General features: G+C 57.2%; 1 protein-coding gene and 1 long non-coding RNA gene across 9 annotated transcripts in view; one reads left to right on the forward strand and one right to left on the reverse strand.

Annotated features, from left to right (window-relative positions):
- The window catches only part of LOC113876455, a 30,038-nt gene that overhangs the window by 1,099 nt on the left and 7,000 nt on the right, over positions 1-21,939 (forward strand). For 2 of the 3 annotated variants that reach the window (XR_003506490.1, XR_003506491.1), the window contains exons 1-2: positions 7,890-7,978; positions 8,387-8,444. This is a non-coding gene — a long non-coding RNA (uncharacterized LOC113876455). Of the gene's footprint in view, positions 1-7,889; positions 7,979-8,386; positions 8,445-21,939 lie in introns of those variants that run through there. The other variant, XR_003506492.1, reaches the window with a different exon arrangement.
- LIPE (lipase E, hormone sensitive type) lies at positions 1,416-21,886 on the reverse strand. 6 transcript variants are annotated; one of them, XM_027515706.1, is made up of 10 exons: positions 20,918-21,886; positions 10,869-11,404; positions 8,361-8,451; positions 8,103-8,248; positions 7,782-7,967; positions 7,315-7,609; positions 6,344-6,571; positions 5,939-6,115; positions 2,455-2,876; positions 1,416-2,058 (listed from the first exon to the last, which is right to left on the reverse strand). In XM_027515706.1, the coding sequence occupies exons 1-10, from the start codon at positions 21,753-21,755 to the stop codon at positions 1,849-1,851; spliced, it is 3,129 nt and encodes a 1,042-aa protein (XP_027371507.1). In that variant the 5' UTR covers positions 21,756-21,886; the 3' UTR covers positions 1,416-1,848. The 6 variants fall into 6 exon arrangements, with proteins under 6 accessions (XP_027371507.1, XP_027371503.1, XP_027371501.1 ...); XM_027515702.1 differs by lacking the exon at positions 20,918-21,886 and adding an exon at positions 19,269-19,387; XM_027515700.1 differs by lacking the exon at positions 20,918-21,886 and adding an exon at positions 18,763-18,957.

The following is a 21,939-nucleotide window of genomic DNA, read 5'->3' on the forward strand; positions in this document are numbered from 1 at the left end:
CTCCCCCAAACTCCTCTCGATTGGCAACCCCAAGTCTATTCTGTATGTCCGTGAGTCTGTCTCTGTTGAAGACGACCTTTTGATCTGTGTGCAAAACCACCCTCAGTACCTCACCTACTTCACACACCCCTGAGCCTCCTCCCAGTAGAGTCTCCCTGTCCACCTGCTCCCCTGTGCAGACCTGAGTGTCCTCTTCATCCCCTTGCTCACCTGTAACCTCTGCTCCACCCTCAATAAGTCCTCTTTATCCAAGCTCAGTAATGGCTCTGGGAGCTGCTCCACCCCGACTTCTGCTCCCCACCTTCATTGTTTCTGCCCCAGCTCAGGGCTTGTCATCCCTGTCCCCAGCCTCCTCTCTTGCCCCCAGGGCTCTAGTCTTGCCCTTTTCAGTCCACCCCTGATTCCCACTAGACTCTTTCAGTGCCTGAGCTGATCCTGTCCCTCCCTTGCTCAAAGCCCTTCTATGGCTCCTGCTGCCATTTATAGTCCAAATTGCATTCCAGCTCCTTCAGGATCTCTTGCTGACCAGTCTAGGCCCCTCAGACCACTCCCCACTTTGCATCTGAACTTCTGGTCAGGCAGAAGCCTTGACCACTGACCGCTGGCTCTCACAACCTTGTCTATTTCTTCTTAGTAAACTTTTGCTCTTTCCTGGATCACCTCCTCTGTGAAAGACTTGCTGGCTACCACAGATAGAACCTGTGGGGACTGACAGTCTGTGCCTGGGTCTCTCCTCACCTGAGTGTGGAAATTTGAAGGCTAGCCCTGGAAGGAAATCTCTGCTTCAAACCCAGGGCTTACAGAGGGTGAGGGCTTGAGTGGCTGTCACAGCTGGGCAGAGCTTGGGTCCCAGTTTTTGAGTGATCAGTTTGTTTCTGATTTCCTGTTAGCTTTGCTCCGGTTCTCAAGGGACTTCCTGTTTTCTTTTCCCGGTGGGTGCGGGGTCTAGGTTTGTAAAGAGGAGTAGCTGAGAAGCCAGCTTCTGGCACTGTACCTGGATTAGGTCTGAGGAGGAGGTGGGTCTGTGTTAGCAGGGGGGCTCCTGCCCTTCCACTCTCAAGAATGCAGGCCTGCACACCCCTTCTTTCTCAGGACCCAGGTGTTGGGCCCCCAGCCTTCCGTCAGCTCGCCAGTGCCAAGTTCTCGGGCTTCTGATGCTGCCCCCTGGTGGGCAACCCCCGTCCCCACTCTATTTGCCCGTTGTTTAACTGCTAGGTCCTGACTCCTTTGCCACCCTATGGACTGCAGCCCGCCAAGCTCCTCTGTCCGGGGGATTCTCCAGGCAAGAATACTGGAGTGGGTTGCCATTTCCTTCTTCAGGGGATCTTCCCAACCCAGGGATCGAACCCGAGCCCCTTGTGTCTCTTGCATTGGCAGTAGGATTCTTTACCACTGAGCCACCAGGGAAGCCTGTCTATTTGCCAGAGGCCAAACTAATTAAATACTTTTATTTACAAAAAACAAACAAAGCAAATCGATCTGCAAGGTCGGGCCAGGCCCGCCCCTGCAGTGGTCACAGCAGCAATAGAAGGCAGTGATCCCGTGCAAGTCCGGCTGTCTCTGAGACTGGTCTGTGTGCGCCCTCCTCCCGGAGGCCAGGGTCTTAGCTCTGGGGAGGGGGCCCCCGCCCGACTCTCCCCATGCCGTTCCCCCAACTTAAGGCACAGCCCACCCCCTTCCACCCAGCCCTAGAGAGGTCCTGGATGGGCCGGGGAGCCCCGGGCCCGGGGTTTCCCCCGCCCTTCCCGAGGCGCATTCACCAGGGAGCCCTGCGCAGATGGGTACAAGCGGCCTTTAGTGTCGCCCCCCGCGACCCCCCTCTCCCCGCGGGGCCTGGCACGCCCCGGCTCAGACCGGCGGCCCGGGAAGATTGAGGATGAGACGGATGCGCTCCACGCACAGCGCGGCTGCCTGCCGCGTCTCCCGGCACAAAGCCGCCAGGCTCAGGAAGCCGTGCGGCAGGTCCTCCACCACGCGCAGCGTCACGGGCTGGCCCAGGCCGCGGAGCCGCCGCGCGAACATGACCGAGTCGTCCAGCATGGGATCCAGCGCGCAGGCCTGCGGGGGCGGGGCAGGGAAATGCGCAGACGGCGGGGGAGGACAGAGGCAGGAGACACGAGGATGGGGGCGGGGAGAATCGGAGAATGAGTCTGACTGGGTTCTGCCTGGCTTCTCCCTCCCCCGAGAGACCCACTCTGTCTTTGCCCCTTCCCCGACTCTCCAAGCCCAGCGCCTGACCAGTGATCTCAGCAGGATTGCAAAAGCAAACTGGCAACTTTGACCCCCTCAGTCCACCCGTTGCCAGGCCTTCCCTCCTGCTGGCACCCCTCTCCCTGCGGCCGCGCTTTCTCCCTTTCCCCCCACTTGGCTCCCCGGGAGCTCCTTTCTCCAGGAGCTCCAGGCCCCTGCCAGCCCCACTCCTCGCCTGCTCCACCTTCCTGGCCTGGCGCTCACCACGATGTGCACAGGTGGCAGAGTCTGCAGCATGCTGTCGGGTGCCAGCAGCGGTGACATGAAGGGATTCTTGACGATGGGGGCCGAGTAGAGGGGCATCCACATGGCACCCTGGCTGCAGCGCCGTGGGTGGAAACCCTCGGGGAAGGCGGCGCCCACACCTCGAACTCGGTCCTTGTTGTTCAGCTCCTCTGGGGCCTCAGACATTTCAGATCCATCCTCAGATCCAAGTAAGAAGTTGATGGTTGAGGGTGCGGAGGGGCCGAGTGTCTCCGCGGACAGTGACAGCTCTGGCGTGTCTGTTGTGTCACTGCTGTTCCTGAGGCCCAGGTCATGCAGCTTCAGGCTTTTGAGGGAGTCGGTTCCCAGTGGGCCCTCCGGCTGGGTCAGGGCTGCTTCAGACACACTGCGCCGCATTGGCTCTGTGAGAGGTGCAAGGTCAGGGGACCGGTCAGGCCTGCAGCTAAGCCTGGCTCTGTGGGTTGAGTGTGTGGGTGGCTGGCAGGGAAGGCCGCCTTGGGAGCAGAGGCCGGTGGGGGATTGTACCCTAGGGCTGTAGAGGCCCAGACTCCAGGGTGCCCCAGGCTGCAGTTCCAAGGGGGCGGTGGAAGGAGTCCCTTGTCTTGGAGGTGGGGCTCTGTCCTAATGGAGGGTGTGTGTGACTGGGAACATGAAATGCCAGTCAGTGTACCTCTGGGAGCCTGTTTCCTCTTCTGAACAAAGGGGATAAAAATAGTCCTTACCTCATAGGAAGTGGTGGGAACTCAGTGGGATTAATAAAATTCGGGATTAGATACTGCTACCCCTGGGGAGGCTTCCCAGGTGGTGCTAGTAAAGAATCTGCTTGTCAATGCAGGAATCGTGGTGTCCATCACTGGGTTGGAAATATCTCCTGTAGTAGGAAATGGCAGCCCACTCCAGTATTCTTGCATGGAAAATTCCATGGACAGAGAAGCCTGGAGGGCTGTGGTCCATGGGGCCACAGAGAGTCAGACATGACTGAGCAATTGAGCACAGAAAACATCCCTGGGAGGTCATAATATATCTATATCTATCTATATATTTTTTTAATTTTAAACATTTTTAATTGAAGGATAATTGCTTTACAGAATTGTGTTGGTTTCTGCCAAACACCTGGTAATGTTTTATTACCAGGTGCCTTGTTTTAGCTGCCTCCTTAGCCCCCAACATGGGGCTGTAGGCTTTTCCTGGTCACTTGAGAGAGTATGAATGGATCAAAGTGGAATGGTGAGCAGGCCCACATGGCTTGAAAGGAGGCTGTGTTCACAGGGCACTAAAAAGAATCTTGAGGACATATCAAGACTTTCAGAGACCCCCACAGCTTTAACTATGTAGATCTGCTCCCTGAAATTCCTCCCTGTTCTTCACCTCATCCCTTCCCTTTTTGTTTTTTGGCTGATCTGTGACGCACGTGGGATCTTAGTTCCCTGACCAAGGATCAAACTCAGGTCCCCTGCACTGGGAGCATGGAGTCTTAGCCACTGGACCACCAGGGAAGTCCCCATCCCTTCCCTTTGAATGACAGACAAGCCAGTGCCCAGCTGATGCTAAAGGTGCACTTCAGGCCTGCCTGGTGTGCTCACTGCAGCCTCAGCTCCACTGATTTGATCAGGACCATTCTGCTTACCACTACTGTCAGGACCTTACATTTTTCAATTTTTCTTTTTTTTCTTTCACTTGCCTTTATAAATCCATGAAGCCAAAATGCAGGATGATACGAGAATAACTGCTTAGGTGCCCTGTAGCCCAGAGGGTCAATGGAACCAAGCTGTTGACTAGAGTCACAGACACGGCCAATCAGGGTGCTGGCATCTTCTAAGAGCACCTACTGTGTTCTAGGTACAAGGCACAAAACAGCACCTACTGTGTGCCAGGTGCCTGACACAGATAGGTAGGCAGTCCTTACAGCAACGTAATGAGGCAGGTATTCTTACTGTATTTCCCCCAGAGGGGCAAAGCTAGGCGCACAGATACTGCAACTTGCCTGTTATAGTACCTGGTACTGTAGGGAGCTCGACTGGCGTGTGTGCCTCTAGGGTCTGCTCTTGTCACCTTTCTGCTACAAGGAAAGCCCCAGTGCCAAATGGTCCATGTGTCTAAAATTCAAATCCTTTTTCATTGCTTTTGCATGTATGTGCTTAGTTGAGTCGGAGAAGGCAATGGCACCCCACTCCAGTACTTTTGCCTGGAGAATCCCATGGACGGAGGAGCCTGGTAGGCTGCAGTCCATGAGGTCGCTAGAGTCGGACACGACTGAGTGACTTCACTTTCACTTTTCACTTTCATGCATTGGAAAAGGAAATGGCAACCCACTCCAGTGTTCTTGCCTGGAGAATCCCAGGGACGGGAAAGCCTGGTGGGCTGCCATCTGTGGGGTTGCACAGAGTCGGACACGACTGAAGTGACTTAGCAGCAGCAGCTTAGTTGAGTCCAGCTTTTGCTACCCCATGGACTGTAGCCCATCAGGCTCCTCTGTCCATGGCATTTCTCAGACAAGAATACTGGGATGTGTTGCCATTTCCTTCTGCAGGGGATTTTCCCCACCCAGGGATCAAAACTGAGTCTCTTGAGTCTCCTGCATATGCAGGCAGAATCTTTAGCTACTGTGCCACCTGTTTTTGGGTGTATTTATTTGTGTTGGTTGGAATATCCTGATATTAAAAACTGAATTTAAAATAAAGCATATTCAATTGGAATAATTTTCTGAATAACAGGAACTGTATCTACTTTTTTTCTTGGCCCATGGCTTGTGGGATCCTAGTTCCCTGACCAGGGTTTGAACCTGTGTTCTCGGCTGTGAAAGCGCTGAGTCCTAACCACTGGACTTCCAGCGAAGTCCCTGGGAATGGTATCTACTTTTGAACATGCAATTTCTATTACCCAGAAAATACTGTTGATTTATTAGAGATAGAAAGTAATTTGAGGTGGGTGTGCTTTAAAATCCTTAAAATGTTAGGAAATGGGAAAAAATGGATCCCTGGATGGAAGTGATTTTTGGCAGCCTGAGGGTCTTCCCACCTACCTGGGGTGGGGATTTCCTCCACTTACTGATGTCTCTCCCACTTTCTGATCTCCCTGCGTGCCTCTGTTAAAAGTCAGTAAAGAATCTAGGAGAGCTGGACTTCCACCTGAGGGCCCAGGGAATTTCGGTGGACTGGATTCTTGGGACTGAAAATCAGGACACACAGCTGGCCTTCTGAGTCATTCCCTAGGTTGCCTTTCTGGGAGGGGGTATTTGGAAAGCTAAATCTTACAGTTCTTGGGATCCTGAGCTGACCCATGTGATCAGAAGTTCTGGAATTTCTAGAATGTGGACTAAGGCTTTATGGCAGGAGCCAGGAAGGTGATCTCTGCTTCTCTGAGTGCCCAGGGCCCAGCCCCTTGCCTCACCCAGGACCTTCTGGTGCTAGGCTGTCCCTCCTGGCCAGGCTGGATGGGTGTGTGAGGGAAGGGTGCCACTCACCTGTCTTGGACACTGATTTCAGGTGGGACTTTTGCCCACCCAACTCCAAGAAGGAGTTGAGCCACGAGGAGGCGCCCAGCCGGAGGTCTCGCAAGAGCAGGGCCGTGTCCCGCTGTACGAGCCCCATCACACCCAGCGCCTTCTGGTCTGAGTCGGGGTGGTCCTCAGTCTCCGCACCTGTGAGTGGATGCGTGTGTTGGGTGGGTGAGTTGGTCTCCTCTCTTTCTGGGTCCAGTCTCAACACACACAACCTCAGGCACCTCTGCCCTCAGGGACCTAGACTATCTGATGGCCTCAGCAGGAACAGGGAGTCTCAGATTCCTCCCCTTTGTACCCAATGAGACAGGGCTCTAGTCTCTGTCCCTGAAGGAGCCAGGGCCCCAGTTGTATGCAGATGGGACTAACCGGCATAGGCGCTGACGCACTTGGAGAGCACGCTGAGAGGCAGCAGGGGGTCCATGAGGCTCAGCAGGCGGGAAGGAGAGGCGGTGGACTGCAGCATGGTGGCCGGGTAGGCTGCCATGATGCCATCTGGCACCCGCACCCCGTAGGCCGCTGCCCGAAGGGACACGGTGAAGCAGAGGTTCCCGCCGGCGCTGTCTCCAGCGAGGCATATCCGCTCACCTGTTGAGCCTGGCGTGGAGGGGGCTTGGTCAAGCCTGGCAGGGAGGAGCTGGAGCTCTGGGCTCTCGGAGGTCGGGCTTGGGGTTCTGGCCCACTGCCATTTTAGAGACTGGGAAACTAAGGCAGGGATCTGGACCTATTTGGGGGATAGTGGGCAGAGGATCAGGCAGGCTGAGGATGTGGAGAGGTCTGGAAATCAGGATGCTGTGGGGAAGCTTGCGGGGCTGGGGGTCAGGAGCAAGGAGGAAGGGTGCTGAGAAAGGGGAGACCCAGCGCCCATGTCAGGAGGGAGGGGTGGCAAGGCCAGAAGGTGGCAGCTAGGGTTCGGGCTGGCTATCCTGTGCCCTGAGCCCTGCGGCATGGCCTCACCCTGGTCTGTGCCTCCCGGGCTGTGTGGGGAGCAGGAGGGCGGAGGAGCTGTTGGGCTGGAGCCCAGCTGGGTAGCCGCCAGCAAGGGGCAGCCGTGGGTAAAGAAACAGGAGGAGAGAAGAAAGGGCCAGAGTTGGGGACAGAGTGTCAGGGCTAGAGTCGGGGGAAGCAGGAAGAGGAAGTGGGTGAGTGGAAGGTGGGAGCCCGGGGCAACAGAGGCAGAGCTGCAGGAGGGGGCAGGGGACACAGTGGGGTGAGCAGGTGGCAGAGGTGGGTGGTGGGAGGTGGACGGGCAGGCAGGGTGTCAAGACTGAGGCTCCAGTGCCTTGTGGCTCTTTGCCCCTGCTGTGCTGGGGGCTGAGGCAGGCTGGGAGGGGGCTCACCGAGCAGGGCGCAGTGCTTGACGGCCCAGCAGTAGGCATAGAAGCACTCTTCGAGCGCCCGGGGGAAGGGGGCCTCTGGGGCCAGGGAGTAGTCGATGGAGAGGATGGGGGCGCCCAGCTCCTGGGCCCAGCTCTTGAGGTAAGGCTCGTGCGACTTGGAGGTCTGGGCCACGAAGCCGCCGCCGTGGATGTGCACCACCAGGGCCCTGGAGCGGGGTGCCTGCTGGGGGCGCAGCCGCAGCTCCAGGCTCCTGGGGCCCTCGGACCTCACGAAGCTGCTGAGCTCCTTGCTGTCCTGGGGGAGAGGAAGGAAGGGGTGGTGGGTCACGGGGCGGGGGCGGCCTGCCTGGGCCTCACTCCTCCCAGACGGAGAGGGGGCAGGTGTGAGCTGTGAGGCGGGAGGTGGGGAAGGCGCTCCCACCGTGCTCCTCAGCTCTGCGTCTGTTCTGGCAGAGCCAGGGCCCTACCTGTCCTTCCCGCAGGTCATAGGAGATGAGCCTGACGAGGACAGGCCCAGGGCCTGTGTGGGCCAGCGGGGGCGAGATGGTGACTGTGAGCTCGGGGTCCGAGGTCAGAGGCATTTCAAAGGCGACGGGTGGCAGGCTGAGCAGGCGGCTCACCCTCACGGTGGTTGAGGCCATGTTTGCTAGAGACTGGGCCGGAGGTAAGAGGAGGAACTGCTGGCAGGGGTCCCCCTCACGTCTCCCCTCCAACCTCCCCGCCCGTCTCTTCCCTCCTGTGCCCGCCCTGGGCCCCGTCACGTCCCCATCGCTGGACCCCAGGCTCACCGATAGCACCTGGATCTCGGTGATATTCCAGAAAGCTTTCCAGAAGTGCACGTCTAGGTTCTGAATGATCCGCTCAAACTCGGCCCCACGCAGCTCGGGGTCGATGGCAAAGCGGCCGCCAGTGAAGAGGGAGCTGGCGGTCACACCTGGAGGTCGGGAGGGGTGTAAGGAGCCCCTGGTGGCCTTGCTGGGGCCCTGGTGTGGGGGAGGGACAGGAAGGGTGGGGGTGGCTGTGGGCAGGGCCCTGCGGGGACTTACTGATGCCAGTCTCGTTTCGTTTGTAGTGCTCCCCGAAGGACACCAGTCCGATGGAGATGGTCTGCAGGAACGGCCGGATGGCAGGTGTGAACTGTGGGGAGAGGCCTCCAAGTCAGGGAGCAGGGGCGGGCAGGGGAGTGGGGGGCAGAGAAAAGGCGGGTAGAGGCGGTCACTCAGCAAATGTCTAGCGAGCTCAACTGTGTGCTAGGCACTGCGCTAGGCACCTCATGGAGCTGATGTTGAGAAGACAGACAGTACTCAAATGAAGACATGCCATACAATTTCAAGAAATGACCAGTGTCTGAAAGGACGGTCGGTGGAGGGACAGAATGTGGACGAAGGGTCTGACTCTGTTTATGGGTCTCCCCGAGGGACCCAAGGAGGGATCGGAATGAAGCGAGGGATGACTGTACCCCGAGGAGAATAGGACACAAGCAGAGGCCTTGAGGGGCATCCTTGCTTGGCGTGGATGGTGAGTGTGGGGGGAACAGAGAGGCCAGGAGACGGGGGTGGGCGTGGGGTGAGAGCCAAGGGGCAGCGAGGGGCTTATGTGGAGCCTGAGGACTTGGGTTTGTTCTAGACATGATGGAGCCGCAGAGGGTTGTAAGCTGGGAGAAGGATGGTGCAGGGGTCCCTGAAACTCAGCGAGGACCAAGATGAGGGGATATAGGCCGTGGGGACCAGTTAAGGGGCAGTGGGGAGAGAGAAACAGGAGAGCTCAGAGATCCTGAGGCAGAGAGAGTCAAACAGGGAGACAGAGACCCAGCATCTCAGAGAGGAGCCAGGCAACTGAGAAGACAATAGAGAACCAGATCAGGGGGAAAAAATCCAAGCCACAGGAGGCTGGGCAAGGGGCCAGCAGGGTTCTTCTGTTCATTCAGCAAGTCCTGGCCCGGGTCCTCCGGCGTGCCAGGCACTGGGCTGGAGCAGAGGCTGAGCGAGACCTGGAGATCAGGGACGTCTGCCCCCAGGGGCTGACATTTTATACGGGGAGGCTGTCCTGCAATGTGGCCCAGCTGGGCCCGCAGAGAGTAACCGTCAGGCGTGGCCCTGCCCCTGGCCGGGGGCCCAGTGGGCCAGAGAGCACAGTGGTGCCTGACCTTCAGGACTGGAATGCAGCTTGGGTGTCCCCAGGCTCTTACTCCCGAGCTTTGGGGGCATGGCTGGGACCCAGGGAGAGCTGGCTGGCCCAGCTGGGCTGATCAATATTTGTGGGTTCAGTTTAGATGAGGGCAAGTTCCCAGGAACACCTGGGCTGGGCTGGTGAGGACAGGCTGCCCCTCATGGAAGCAGAGATGGGATGGAGGCCGAGACAGTTTCCACGCTCCACTACCCGGGGAATACCCAGAAAGGGTCTGAAGGGGTGCAGGCTCACATGGCTCCAGATACTCCTGCTGGGGTTCCCAGATGTGGCTGGGGACGGGTGGGCCCAGCACGGACCCTGGACGGGGACAGACTGTGCCTCAGCTCTGAGCTCGGTGCCCTACAGACTTCCTAATTCTCCAAATCCCCAGACCAGTCTTCCTGTGAGTCTGAAGGCCTCAGGGCTGCCTCCCTTCCAGCGCTGAGATGAGCTGTGTTCCTGTGATCGTGATTTTGGGGTGGGGGCACAGGATAGGAAAAGGCCTGCAGCTGGGGTTCAGAGGGCCCTGGTTCAGGGAGGAGAGGCGCCACGACCAGGTCTTCCTTGTGGTCACCAACGTGGATGTGCTTGCTGGTTCTCTCTGCAGCCTGAAAATCTGGATTCTACTGCACCTTAGGGGAGTCTATATGTCCCAGCTGATCTGGGTCCAGCTGAGCAGCTGGGGGCCCCTTTGAACCCCTGTAAAATGGGGCCGGCACCTGTCCTCCCTACCTGCCAAGCCTCTGGTGGGGATGACTAAGTGAGGCGTGCTCTTACAAACAGGCCTTGATGCTCTTACAAACCACACTGGCTACCGTCCTAGGGGCTGTCGAATGAATTCAGGGGCCAGACAGGTCACATAAGAGAGTAAATGAAGCTCCTGAGTGCAGGGTGATGGGGAGCAGTGGGGATCCTGATGTAGGAAGCTATGCCCAGTTGAAGATTCCTTCCTCCATGGTGGAGTTGGCCAAGGGACCACAAGTATGAGACCCTCGCTCTGTGCAGTATGAGCCCCGACCAGCTTCCCCTTCCTGCATCTGCTGTTTGCTCAGTCAAGCACCACACCACACCACCGTGCTTTCTCTGTATGCTACTAGGGCTTCCCTGGTGGCCTAGTGGTAAAGAATCCTCCTGCCAATGCAGGCGACACGGGTTCAATCCCTGAATCTGGAAGATCCCCTGGAGAAGGGAGTAGCAACCCACTCCAGTATTCTTGCCTGGGGAAATCCTATGGACAGAGGAGCCTGGCAGGCTACAGCCCATGCGGTCACAAAAGAATCGGACACGACTGAGTGACTGAGCACGCATATGTGACTGAGCCTGGTTGGGCCCACCGTGTGCCTTTGCCATGGGCCCAGGGGACAGGCAGGGGGCAGGGGGCTCACCTGGAAACCCAGGCAGCGGCCGTAGAAGCAGCCTTTGTGCAGCGTGACGTACTCTCGTAGGAAGTCGGCAATTACCCTCTCATCACCCTCAAAGAAGAGCCTCCCGGGCTGGTTGGTGGTCAGCAGGCGCTGGGCGTAGTAAGCCAGAGCGCGGAGCTGGGTGAGGGCGGCCAGGTAGGCCTCGAGTTCGGCCAGGTTGTGGCTGGTGCGAAAGAAGATGCTGCGGCGGTTGGAGGCCACGTAGCGCGATTTGTGCAGCAGGTGTGCCAGGCAGCAGCGGGCCGTGTGCACCAGGCTGCGGTACCCATTGGCCGGCGTCTCTGTGTCCAGGTCAAAGAGGTGCGCCACGCTCAGCAGGCGGCCCAGGGCCGGCTCCAGCCCCAGGGCCTGCTCCCGAATGCCCGCAAAGACGCCCGTCAGCCGCCGGGCCGTCTCCCCGGGGCCCTGGCTGGAGAAGAAGGCCATGTTGTCCTCTGCCAGGGTCACCAGCGACTGTGTCATGGTGCGCAGGTCCATCCTCTGCAAGAGCCGTGAGGCTGCGGGCAGGTCGGGAGGCATGTTAAGGTAGGGCTGGGTCACCCCTGGCTCCACTGGGCCCCGGGGTCCCAGAGTCCAGGCTGTACCCTCTCCTCCCCCTGACTCACAGCAGACCATAGTCTACTCCTTCAGACGGGAGGATAGAGTCCAGGCCTCCAGTTCCTTGCTTCCTTGGGACCCATGAGTCCAGTACCCAGACCCTTTCTCCCTCCTCAGGAGCTGAGTTTGATCCCTCAGCCCCCACCTTCCCAAGACCCAGGAGTCCAGGCCCCCGCACCCTCTTCTTCAGGCTGCAGGTCCCTATTCCCTCTTCCTTGGGATGCTGACACTCCTTAGCTCCAGCATCTGTCCTACAGCCCAGGAGTCTACGTAACCCTCTTTCTCCTTTCTTGGGGCCCACGTTCAGGCATCTGTCTCCATTCTCTCTCCCGAAGCCTGGGACTCCTTCCAGGTTCTGAGCAGCCTGGCCCCCTAGTTGGTCCCCTCTCCCAAGACCAGGAGTTTCGGCCCCCATCTTACCTCCTTCTCAGGCCCCAAGTGTCACCTACAGGCCCTTGCCCTCTGCAGTATTTGGGAGGCTTCTGCCCTCAATCTACCAATTCCCATCCACCTGGTGGTGTCCCAGGATCCTGGTCCCAAGTCCAATTCTTTTCCTGAACCCAGGAGTTCATAATTCTAGCCTTCCCTGCAACTGAGGGGTCACTCCTGCCCCCTCCAGGTTGCTCCAGTCTGGCTGTGGAATCCCCTCCAGTCCCCTCTCTCTTCTCAACCTTGGTCCCACTCCTCCCCCAGCTGGGTCCCTGGCCTTCAGGCCTGTCCACTTAGCTTGGCTTTGCACCGGTCGGCCTTGCTGCCTGCCTGCAGTGGTATTCATCCCTGTTGTTAACCTTGAACTCACTTCGCCAAACCCAGTGCTAAGAGCTTTCTCAATTTGCTCCTTTAGGTTCTCTGACTAACCCTCTGAGGTCCAGACTGCCCGGTTCCTGTCTCAGCTGTTATTCGGAGCATTCCCATTTTACAGGAGAGGAAACACAGGCTCAGAGGTGTTAAGACAGTTGCATTGAAAAGTGGCAGAGCAGAAATCAGATCCAGATCTCTGGGTCCAGAGCTGTTACTTTTGCTGGTCTCCGTCCCAGGGCCCTGGAGACTGGGCCTCTAGCCCTGGCCCCACAAAAACTTGCCCTGGACTTGGCCTGACTCCCTACACTTCAGGGTCCCCGGTTAATCTTCCCTTCCAGACCGCTGTCCTGTCACCCAGGTCCTGGACAAACTGTTCTTGTCCCCCCTTGGTGGGGACGCTGCCCTCTGCTTCAGAGACGTTTCCCTCCTGAAGCCCACCCAGCACCTTGCCTGCCTCCCAAGTCGATGGTTCCCTGATCCTCCAGAAAAAGGTGTCTCTTTTCCCTTCCGGGCCCGGGGATTTGGCAGCGGCCATTCCTGTCTGTCAGCTGGCTGTGAACTCACCCCTCCCAGGCCTCTTCAGAGATCCCCAGGGCTGCTGACTGACTGCTGACTGTGGCTGCTGCCAGTTGCAGCCGGGGGTGACAATCCTGGGGAGGGGCCCAGCCTGCCCAGGGTGTGGTCACCGGCTCCACCTCCTACCCTGATAGGACGGTGAGAATCCAGCGCGGTAAACAGAGCCTGGGGCTCAACTCACTGCTCCCAGTCCCTGTGCCAGCCTCCTGTGCTTTGAACCCTGGAGTTTGGGTCCCCAAGGCCCTCCTCATTCAGTTCCAGGAGTCCGGACTCCTAGTGCCCTCAACAATTAGAAACGGAGGCATCCAGGTCTCCTCTCCCCTCCTCCCTTAGGCCCAGGAGGCTCACCCTGGTCCTGAACAAAGTGTTCCCTCCGACTCAGCCTGGCTGCCCTCCTCCTTCCCTGGGGGGATTCAGGGAGTGGAAAAACACCGGGGTTGATGGCAACTCCTGCCCCACCGCAGGCTGGCCATGGCACAGCTGGCCCCAGCTGGTGGGGAAGAGAGAGGAGAACCAGCCTTGCTTGTCCCTCGCAGAAGGATAAAAGCTGATCAAGGGCAGTGCCAAGCCCAGCCAGGGGCCCACGCCACAGGTCCTACTCTGTGGTGTTCCCATAGTGGGCACCCTGCAACCTGCCACTCGGCCTTCCAGGCCATCGTCCTGCGGTGACTGTCACTTGCATCTCACAGACGGAGCAATGGAAGCTCAGGGACCCTTCACCTGTTATTCCACGTGCTCCTGGCCTGGCCAGCTCACCCTCGCCCTAAGCTTCCCCCCTCCTCCAGGAGGTGGTCCCTAAGGGTGCCTCCCCATCTAAGATGCACCCCCTCCCACTGCTTTCTGTCATCATATTTAAGTTCTTCTTCCTAGGATTTTCCACCTTGGCACTTTTCCATTTATCTGTTTACATGTTTTTTGTTTGTCTCCCCCAGGGGCAGAACCAGGCTTCATGGAGCTTCGAAGCTTTTCCAAGTGGAGATGGGGTTCTTTAGGAAAAAGGAGAGACAATCCCAAGTGCTGAATTAGGTATAGGGCTTGGGAAGGGGCCTGTGCAAATGAGGGTGTTCTTTGCTTGGCTGTAGGTGAGTCCGCCTCTGGCCCTCTGCCTGGAATGACATCCCCTGGGGGCATGGGGTGGCACCTAGCAGGGGCTCAGCAAAGATTTGAAGAAGGAAGGAAAGGGAAGAGTCAGAGTGGAGGCCGGCAGGATTGGGTGGGAGTCTGGGAGAGGACCACCCCTCCCCAGGGCAAACAAACAGATGGACAGACAGAGGCCTCTGGAGACAGCTCTCAGCTTTGTGGCTGGCCTAAGCCACTGGCCAGGTTGATTTCTTCGTCTTGGAAAGTGCACTTGGCCATCCTGCCCAGGGGGCTGGAAATGATCTTTGTATGGGTCCCCATGGCAGCATTTCTTCTCGTGGTTTGCTGTGTGGTTCTCACTTGGCCTCACTGAGGTTGGGTCCTTCTCCACCTAACATGCTGTCCAGTTTACTGCTTGTGCGTTTGCTTTCTGTGTCTGACACTAGAGTAGAGTCTCCCTTTGGGCAGGGGCTTTGTTTAGTTCACTGCTGTAGCCCTAGCCCTTGCACAGAGCTAGCAGGGTACTTATTGCACGGCTGTGCTTTCCTGTTCCCTAAAACAGCTGTCATTTACTTCCTGTCTCTGGGGCAGGGCTCCTGATTGAAGATGAGGGCACAGGAGCCCTGGACAGAAGAAGCAACTTGCACACAGCAGTGAGGAAGACGCTGATCCCAGGGGCTGCTTTTCTGCCCTTTGCCCTGTTCCAGGAGGCTCCCTAGGGACTGGCGTGGGCGAAGCAGGGAGGGAAGGATGCTGAGCTGAGGTTGCCAGAGTCATGCCAAGAATCTGATGCAGAGGGCACTGGGGCAGGGGCAGGCAGGCCCCCAGGGCCTTGGGTGAGGACTGGGCCAGAGGGAGGGGTAAGGGTCCTGTTGCCTGGGCACTAGCCCTTTGCCCTAGAGTCACAGGACAAGTGGACCCGGCCTGGATTTTGGTCCCTGGGGACTGAGCAGGCCAGAGAAGGGCAGTGGGGAAGTAAGTAGGGGGAAGATGGAGGAAGGGCCAGGTCGGGGGCCTGGGAGGGGCAAGGCCTTCTGCAGGGGAGAGGCCTGGGGCCAAATGCAGGCCAGGGGGCCGTGATTACGGCTTGATCCTTGAGTGTGTCTGCATGGCAGAGCACAGCCTGCTCGACGACAGCTGTGTGCTGGACACTGCTCTCTTCCTGGGTTTTATGTAAGGTAACTCAGGTAAATGGTTTCAGCCTCTCCATAGCCCACGAGGCAGGGACCATCAAGACCCCTTGTGGCAGATGAGAGAACTGAGAGACAGAGGTGGCATACTGCCCAGGGCCACGGAGCCAGCAGAGACGGCGCGGCTCCTCCGCTGTGTCTCTGTATCTGCGTTGCTGCTTCTGTCATGTCTCAGCTCTGTGCTTTCTGGGCGGGCAGCTATGAGTATGTCTTCGAGGTTCACCTGGATGTACATGCATGTGCAGGTTCCTGCTGTGCTTAGCGTTGGTCTGTGTGTGTGTGGGTGAGTGCATTCACTCCACATGTTTTCTCAGTGTCTGTGTTTCTGTTTCTCAGTGTGTCTGCAGGTGTGTTTGTATGCGTGTGTCACAGCCTATCTGATAGGGACAGAATAAAGGGACAAAGTAGAACTAATGATTAAATAGTTAACTAGGGGATTGTAAATAGAAAAATATGAGCGATCCCTATAAGTTAATTACTCAAGAAAGCAGATTTGCTTAACCATAAAACCAGGCTTGCTTAAAGGCAAAACCATGCAACAGAAGCATGAGACATGCCCCCAGATAGTAAAGCGACGGTGGCATGAGACTCACAGCCTGTCCAGCGAGCTCAGTAAGTTAATGATTCCTAGGACACGCTGTCTGCACACGTACAAAACAGTAATTAGTGGACCCAACTTGACCCGAAGGGACAAGAAAACTCCCCTGCCCAACCTGGAGGGGAGCTGATGACAGAAGCATGACGTTGACTCAAGAATGACAAAGAAGTCTCCCCCTCCCCACTTTTTCTTTGCTTATAAAAAGGTAGCCCAGTAAGTTCTCAGGGTGCAGCATTTCTCACCTTGTAAACCTCACAAGCATTCTATTCCAGTACATCACTTCTTATCTATTACTTTGCCTCTGGCTGAATTCTTTTCTATGCTAAGACCTAAAAGATTGTGGTACTGGAGCTCTTCAGTGTCTGAAATGACACCAGATGGTTTCATATCTGTATCGCTCAGCCCCTGAAGGCTCTGTGTCTCTGTTGTTCTTGGCCTGTGAGATTGTGCGGGCATGTTGTGTGTATGTGTATGGATGTGTATCTTGGGGGTGTGTGTGTGTATGGTACCCCTCTCATCCCATTTGCTCCAGTTGGAACCCAGGGCATCATCATGGGCACCTCCCAGTCTCGTCTAACCCATCAGGAAGTCCTGTTGCCCCGGTCCTGCCTAGAAATCCCTGGAACGTGGCCTTTCTCCCACCTCCACTGCCCACTTCTCTAGATGACTATAACAACTCTTTCTGTATCTCTGCTTTTGCCCCCTCCATGCCTTTCCCACATAGGGGCCAGAAGGTTTTTCTAAAATTTAAATCTGGTCACACACTCCCAACCTTTGAACACCCCACTCTTGCTCTCAGAATAAAGCCCCAAATCCTGGACATGGCATCCCAAACCATGTACCACCTGGGCCCTCTGGGTGCTTAGCCCTTTCCTCGCTGAGCTCCCTCCGTGCTGTGAGCTGCCACTTTCTTGGGCCTCAGGATTCTGCCTGTGCTGTCCTTGCCACTCTCTGTGTCGCTCCTGCCCAGCAGTCCATACTTGCTCATCTTTGAGTCCAATGTCACGTGCTTGGGGAGCACCTCCCTCTTATATGTTACCTCTTCATCAGTTTGGCGGATGGGGAAACTGAGATAATTGGATAATCAGATAATTATATCTGATTTGTAGGGTTATTTATTAATGTCTGTATCCCTGGCTCAGATGGTGTCTTATCCTCTGCACTGAGGCCCCAGGCCTGGCTCAAGGAAGGGTTTGTTGAATGTCTTTGCTGAACAAAAATGTGCACCTGGAACCTTTTGGGTCCAGAATCAAGGTTGAGGCACAGTTTTGAGTGTACACACTCACTGTCCTTAGGAGCCTGGGGGTGGCTCTCTCCTCGCCTTTACTGGCCAGGTGAGGAAGACCAGGTCCCTCACTCCCTCATTTGTCACCTGAAAAGTGGGGTGATCATGACATTAGTGTCATCTGTTACTGGCAAGATCCAAAGGATGAGGAGGAGTGCTCCAGCCCACCTGGATGCCCTTGGGGGTCTGATTCACTCAGTGGAGGCCAGCACCAGGGCAGGGCCTCAGGAAATGATAGGGAAATCTAGGGGCCTGGGGGAATGAGCCTTTGTGAGTAGGTGGGCCTGTGGGTTTGTGGGGAGGTCTGGCTCAGCCCTGTGCAGGAGGCCCTATGCAAGAGGATTCTAACTCCTCATGACTCCCTAAGGGCAGCATGATAATTATCCCATGTTACAGTTAATGCATGCCTTCACTTATTAAGTGAACATTTGAGTGCCCATGTGTCTGGCACACCAGGTTCTGCAATTGTGGGGTAAACAGGGCTGACTGTTTACCCCAGGGGTAAACAGTAGCCCGCTCTTAGCGAACTCACTGTCTAGCTGGGGTGACTCCTGTTTTTATGCCCATTTTATAGCTCGGAAAGTTGAGGCAGGGAGGGAGGGAGCCTCTGTCCAGTGTACCACCCCCTCACAGCCTGAGGCACCAGGTCTCCAAGGCCCATTTCCTGATCATTGTCTTGCCTCTGGGCACTTGGTCCTGTCTGTGAAGCTGTGTCCTGCAGTGTGACAAGGAATGCCCTCGGATCCCAGTTTGAGCTCTGAGCCTTCCTGTGTGCGTCTGGAGCCAGCTGCACTTCTACCCTTGGCTACCGATGACGTCTATGGCAGGGAGGGTGATGAGTTTGGGGTCTCTGGACTAAGTCAGGGCTGTCAGCTTCTTTCCTGCAGAGGAAATTCCCATAGGTCTTCAGGTGGGTCGACACTCCTAATCCAGCAAGGACTTCACGTGGGCCTGAGGCTGGCAGGATGTCTCGTCTGTCAGTGTTTCTCCAGCCTGCCAGGACTTGTGAATAACGTGACAACCTAGGGAACCCAGGTGGCAGCTCTCCTTTCTCCCAAGTGAAGGTCAAGCTGTCCCAAGCCAACCCAGGGCCTCTTAGTCCTTGGAGTAGGAGTCAAGAACCTAGATACTAGGGCAGCCAGCCTGAGGATGGTGGACTGACAGCAAATGAATGAGCAGACTGAATGAAGGATGGTGGGGCAGGGCTGTTGGGAGCGGTACTGCACCCCCTCCTCCAAGTATGCCCCATTGTGGGGCACCACTTCCTCCTACCTTACACTCCAAAACTTCCTCTTTGGGCAACAACTTCTAAATCTCTCCCCTATAACCGTCTTAAGAGTCTCAGAGACTTGAAAATCGGGGCTTGAACCATTTCCCACGTTGGAATCACAAGGCAAGAGCTGCCACAGCCACAGAGCAAGAACGAAGTCAGAGCGAGAACGAAGTCAGAGCGGGAACGCTAGTTCGGGACACTAACATTCTGGACTCTTTCCCCTAACACGGTACTGGGGCATCCGAGAGCCTCTCTGCTGGAGATGATACTTCCCTCTCACGTCACCCGCTTCTCATAGTGGATTATCTCCACACCCCCGCACCGCAGGGCGGCAATGAGCCAGTCCACGAGCGTCCCCCACTTCTCGTGGCAGTAGGTCAGTCCACTCGGTCACCAGTTTCCCCGCAGGATGTCTAAGGTTCCTTCCGTGCTGCTGCCGGCCCCCGCCCACTCACCTTTGGCTCTGGCTTTTCGCCACCGCCGGCGCCTTTGACTTTTGGACCCCTCTTGAACCCTCTTCGAGGCCGGAGCCTCAAAGGCCACCCGGGGCCTCGTTTCCCAGGCCGATTCCATCAATTTTCCGCGGTCCCGTTCCCGCGGCAAATTACACACCCGCCTGAGCCAATTCCACCCGCCAGTCTCCGCCCCGAGGGCCGATCCTCACACGCACCACCGCCGAGCCCCCACATCACCCAATCCTGGACTTGCTCCTCTCTGGGTCCCGCCCCCTGAGCGAGGTGGGCCGGCCTCGACACTCGGGTCCCGCCCCTCTCCACTAAGGCCTAAAGTCTGGCCCCGCCCCTTCGCGTGCTTTAAAGGGCCCGCGACCAACAAAAATGCAGCCCTGGAGGCGGCTAAAAGCGTATTCCGGCAGAACTAGCGGGGAGTCCCTAATGGTCACCCCAGCAAGGAAGCCCCGATTTAGTCACGTGTTGGCTGTCATCCTCGTCTTCCCACTCACCTGCCCACGTAGGGGTCGTCTAGAACGTACTGTGCCTGTCCGCTTAGAAGTAAGCAGGATGCAACTTCGCCTCCTCCTGAGGGTAGGGAGCCGGCCAGGTCCTCAGGCAATTCAAGGCCGAGGCGGGGCTGCAGCGCAGGAGGCGTGACTCTGCCTGGGAGCCGTTGGAGGAGGAAGCCCCGCCTTTCCGCCCCCCTCCCCCCGCCCTCTGTCTTCTAGTTGTCCTATTGCTCCTATTGGGGTTCTTCTTCTCCGTGTCCTGTTCCTCCCCGCTAGAATGGAAGGCCGGGGGCGGCGGGGGGTGGGGGTAGGGATGTGTGTGTGTGTGTGTGTGTGTGTCTGTGTGTGTGTGTGTGTATATATATATATATATATATAAAAAAGGTGCTCGGCGCCTGCGCACTAGCTCCAAGCCGCGCACCAGCCCGCAGGGTGGAGAGGAGGCCGGGGGTACCGCGCTGTCCTGGGAAAAGGCGGGAAACAGAGGCGACTCGAGGCTCGCGCATGCGCACACACTCTGGCACGGGGAGGCGGGGGCGTGGGTGGAGAGGCTTTGGTTGTGGCAGAGCTGTGATAAGGGCATCCCTTGTGACTGGATTCGGGAGGCCCAGAGAAACACCAGAAATACCATCCTGTCTCTCCTCCACACCCTTCCGAAACACACGACGAGCCCTGGCACTGAGAGACACCATGACCCTCTCCTCCTGAGTCCTGAGACGACCCAGCGCTTCCAGGAGGTACAGGCCCCTGGGCTGAGACCCCTATTTACCAGCCTTCGGACTAACGGCTTCGCAGCGCCTTCAGCTCCAGGATTGGGGCTGCATTGTTTTCTCCATCTCTGGCTGTGTCACCCATGTTCCCTGGAGAGAACTTGCGGCCGTTCTCATGCAGAGCAGGGCTTCTGAGCCCAGAGGAGTTCAGGGCCGAGCCTGCTCCCCGGGGGCACACACCATCGTTGGCTTCGGAGGAGGAAAAGGGGCAGGGGTGCTGTCTCCAGCGGAGTCTCATGCCCACGACCTGCCCACACCGCCCCCCAAGTCTCCCTCCCTGCGCGCAGCCCAGACGGCCTGGGATTTGGCGGAGCCCCAGCGCCTCTCCTGAGCCTTCCGCTTCCTGAGATCACACCCTACGAGGCCATGGGCCTGGCAGGACTGGGACTCCCCGGGGACGAGTGTCTTCCAACCTACTAGACACCCCGGAGAGTTGAAGGGCCTTCCCTGCCCGATGTCCAGCCTTGTCTGCGTGGCAACCCACCTAGCGTAAGGGTCCCTGGTCAGCGAGGTGCTTGCCCCAGCGGTGCTCAGAGTTCTGGGCCCGGGGGATGAGCACCCACCCTCGCCCACAGCCTTAGTTTCTGTTTGATTCCCCCCTGTCCCCGCGGGGAGGTAGCCTGGAACAGGGCAAGGAATCGGAGGCTGGCTGCGGATCCTGACACCGCCGGCCACCCCTACTGCTCAGTCCCCTACAGGCTCCCTCTCTTCTCCAGGCCTCAGCTCCCTCCTCCATCAAAGGGGGCTCTGGCTCTGTGTCTGGACTGCTGGACGGTGACCTGAGCTCACCTGACGTTCTGGCAGGTCTTAGTTCTTGACTGAATGAGTGACCATCCATGGGAGCCCCTCCCCCTCTCCCTTCCTCCAAGCTCAACTCACCTGTGTACCGGTATTGTCTGGGATTCTGGCTGCTGATTTTCTTCCTGGGTGTTAGCATCCCACCGAATCCTGACATCATTTCATAACCAGGTTGCTCTTTGAAGGCCAGCTTCTTTCCAGGGTCCGCCATCCTACCCAGGGTGGCTGGTGAATCGATGTCTAATGTGAACCCCACATCTGGTTTTGTGCCTGAATCTGTGACCCACTCAAGAAATGTCTTCGATTCTGAGGTCGATGGCTGTTCAGATGGTTCATTTCGTTTTGATAGAAATCGCCACTCAGCCAAAGATTCCTCTCCGGATTTGACTCCCTGAGCTGCAAGTTCTGACTGTTGCTGTCTCTCTTGGGACATCGGTTCAGTCTGGGCAGGTGGTTCATTTTGGGGTTCAGGTTGCCGCTGGGCTCTGGATCCCTCTCTCAGTTCTGGGTCCTGTTGAGTTCTAGATTCTTTTCCTGGCTCAGGTCTGTGCTGTGAGGCAGCTTCCTGTTTGCTAAAGGGCACCCTTTGGATGGGAGGTGACAGCTGCGGGGCAGACTCCTGTGGGACATGAAATTCCTGGTGCAGAGTGGATTTTTGCTGTGCTGGAGGTTCCTGCTGGGCTTCAGTTTCCTGTTGGGCAAGGGGTCTTTGCTGTGCAGTGAGGTTCTGTGGTAGATCGGGTGCCTGCTGAGCCTTAGATGCTGGCTGAGCTGTGGGTGTCTTTTCTGGCTCAGACGCTGGCTGGGTGATAGGTATCTGGGGTGGCTCAGGTTCCCAGTCAGGCCTAGAAACTAACTTAGAGCCTGGCTCCACTGTTGTGAGTTCCCTGAAGGGAACTGTTGATCTCCCAGGCTTCATCCTTCTGGGCTTTACTTTTTCACAGATCTGGGCCTCCTTCACTGATTGCTCATGATGGCACCTGCCTTTGGGTTCCACTCCTTCATCCTGGCATCTCTGCTTTTCCTTTTTAAGGCAGTTGGCAAGTGGCCCCTCTACTCCTGAGCCCAGTAATGTGCTTCTGTGCCTCCTGCTTTTGAGAGGC

This window comes from Bos indicus x Bos taurus, chromosome 18 (assembly GCF_003369695.1).
Source record: "Bos indicus x Bos taurus breed Angus x Brahman F1 hybrid chromosome 18, Bos_hybrid_MaternalHap_v2.0, whole genome shotgun sequence".
Classification (NCBI taxonomy): Eukaryota; Metazoa; Chordata; class Mammalia; order Artiodactyla; family Bovidae; genus Bos; species Bos indicus x Bos taurus.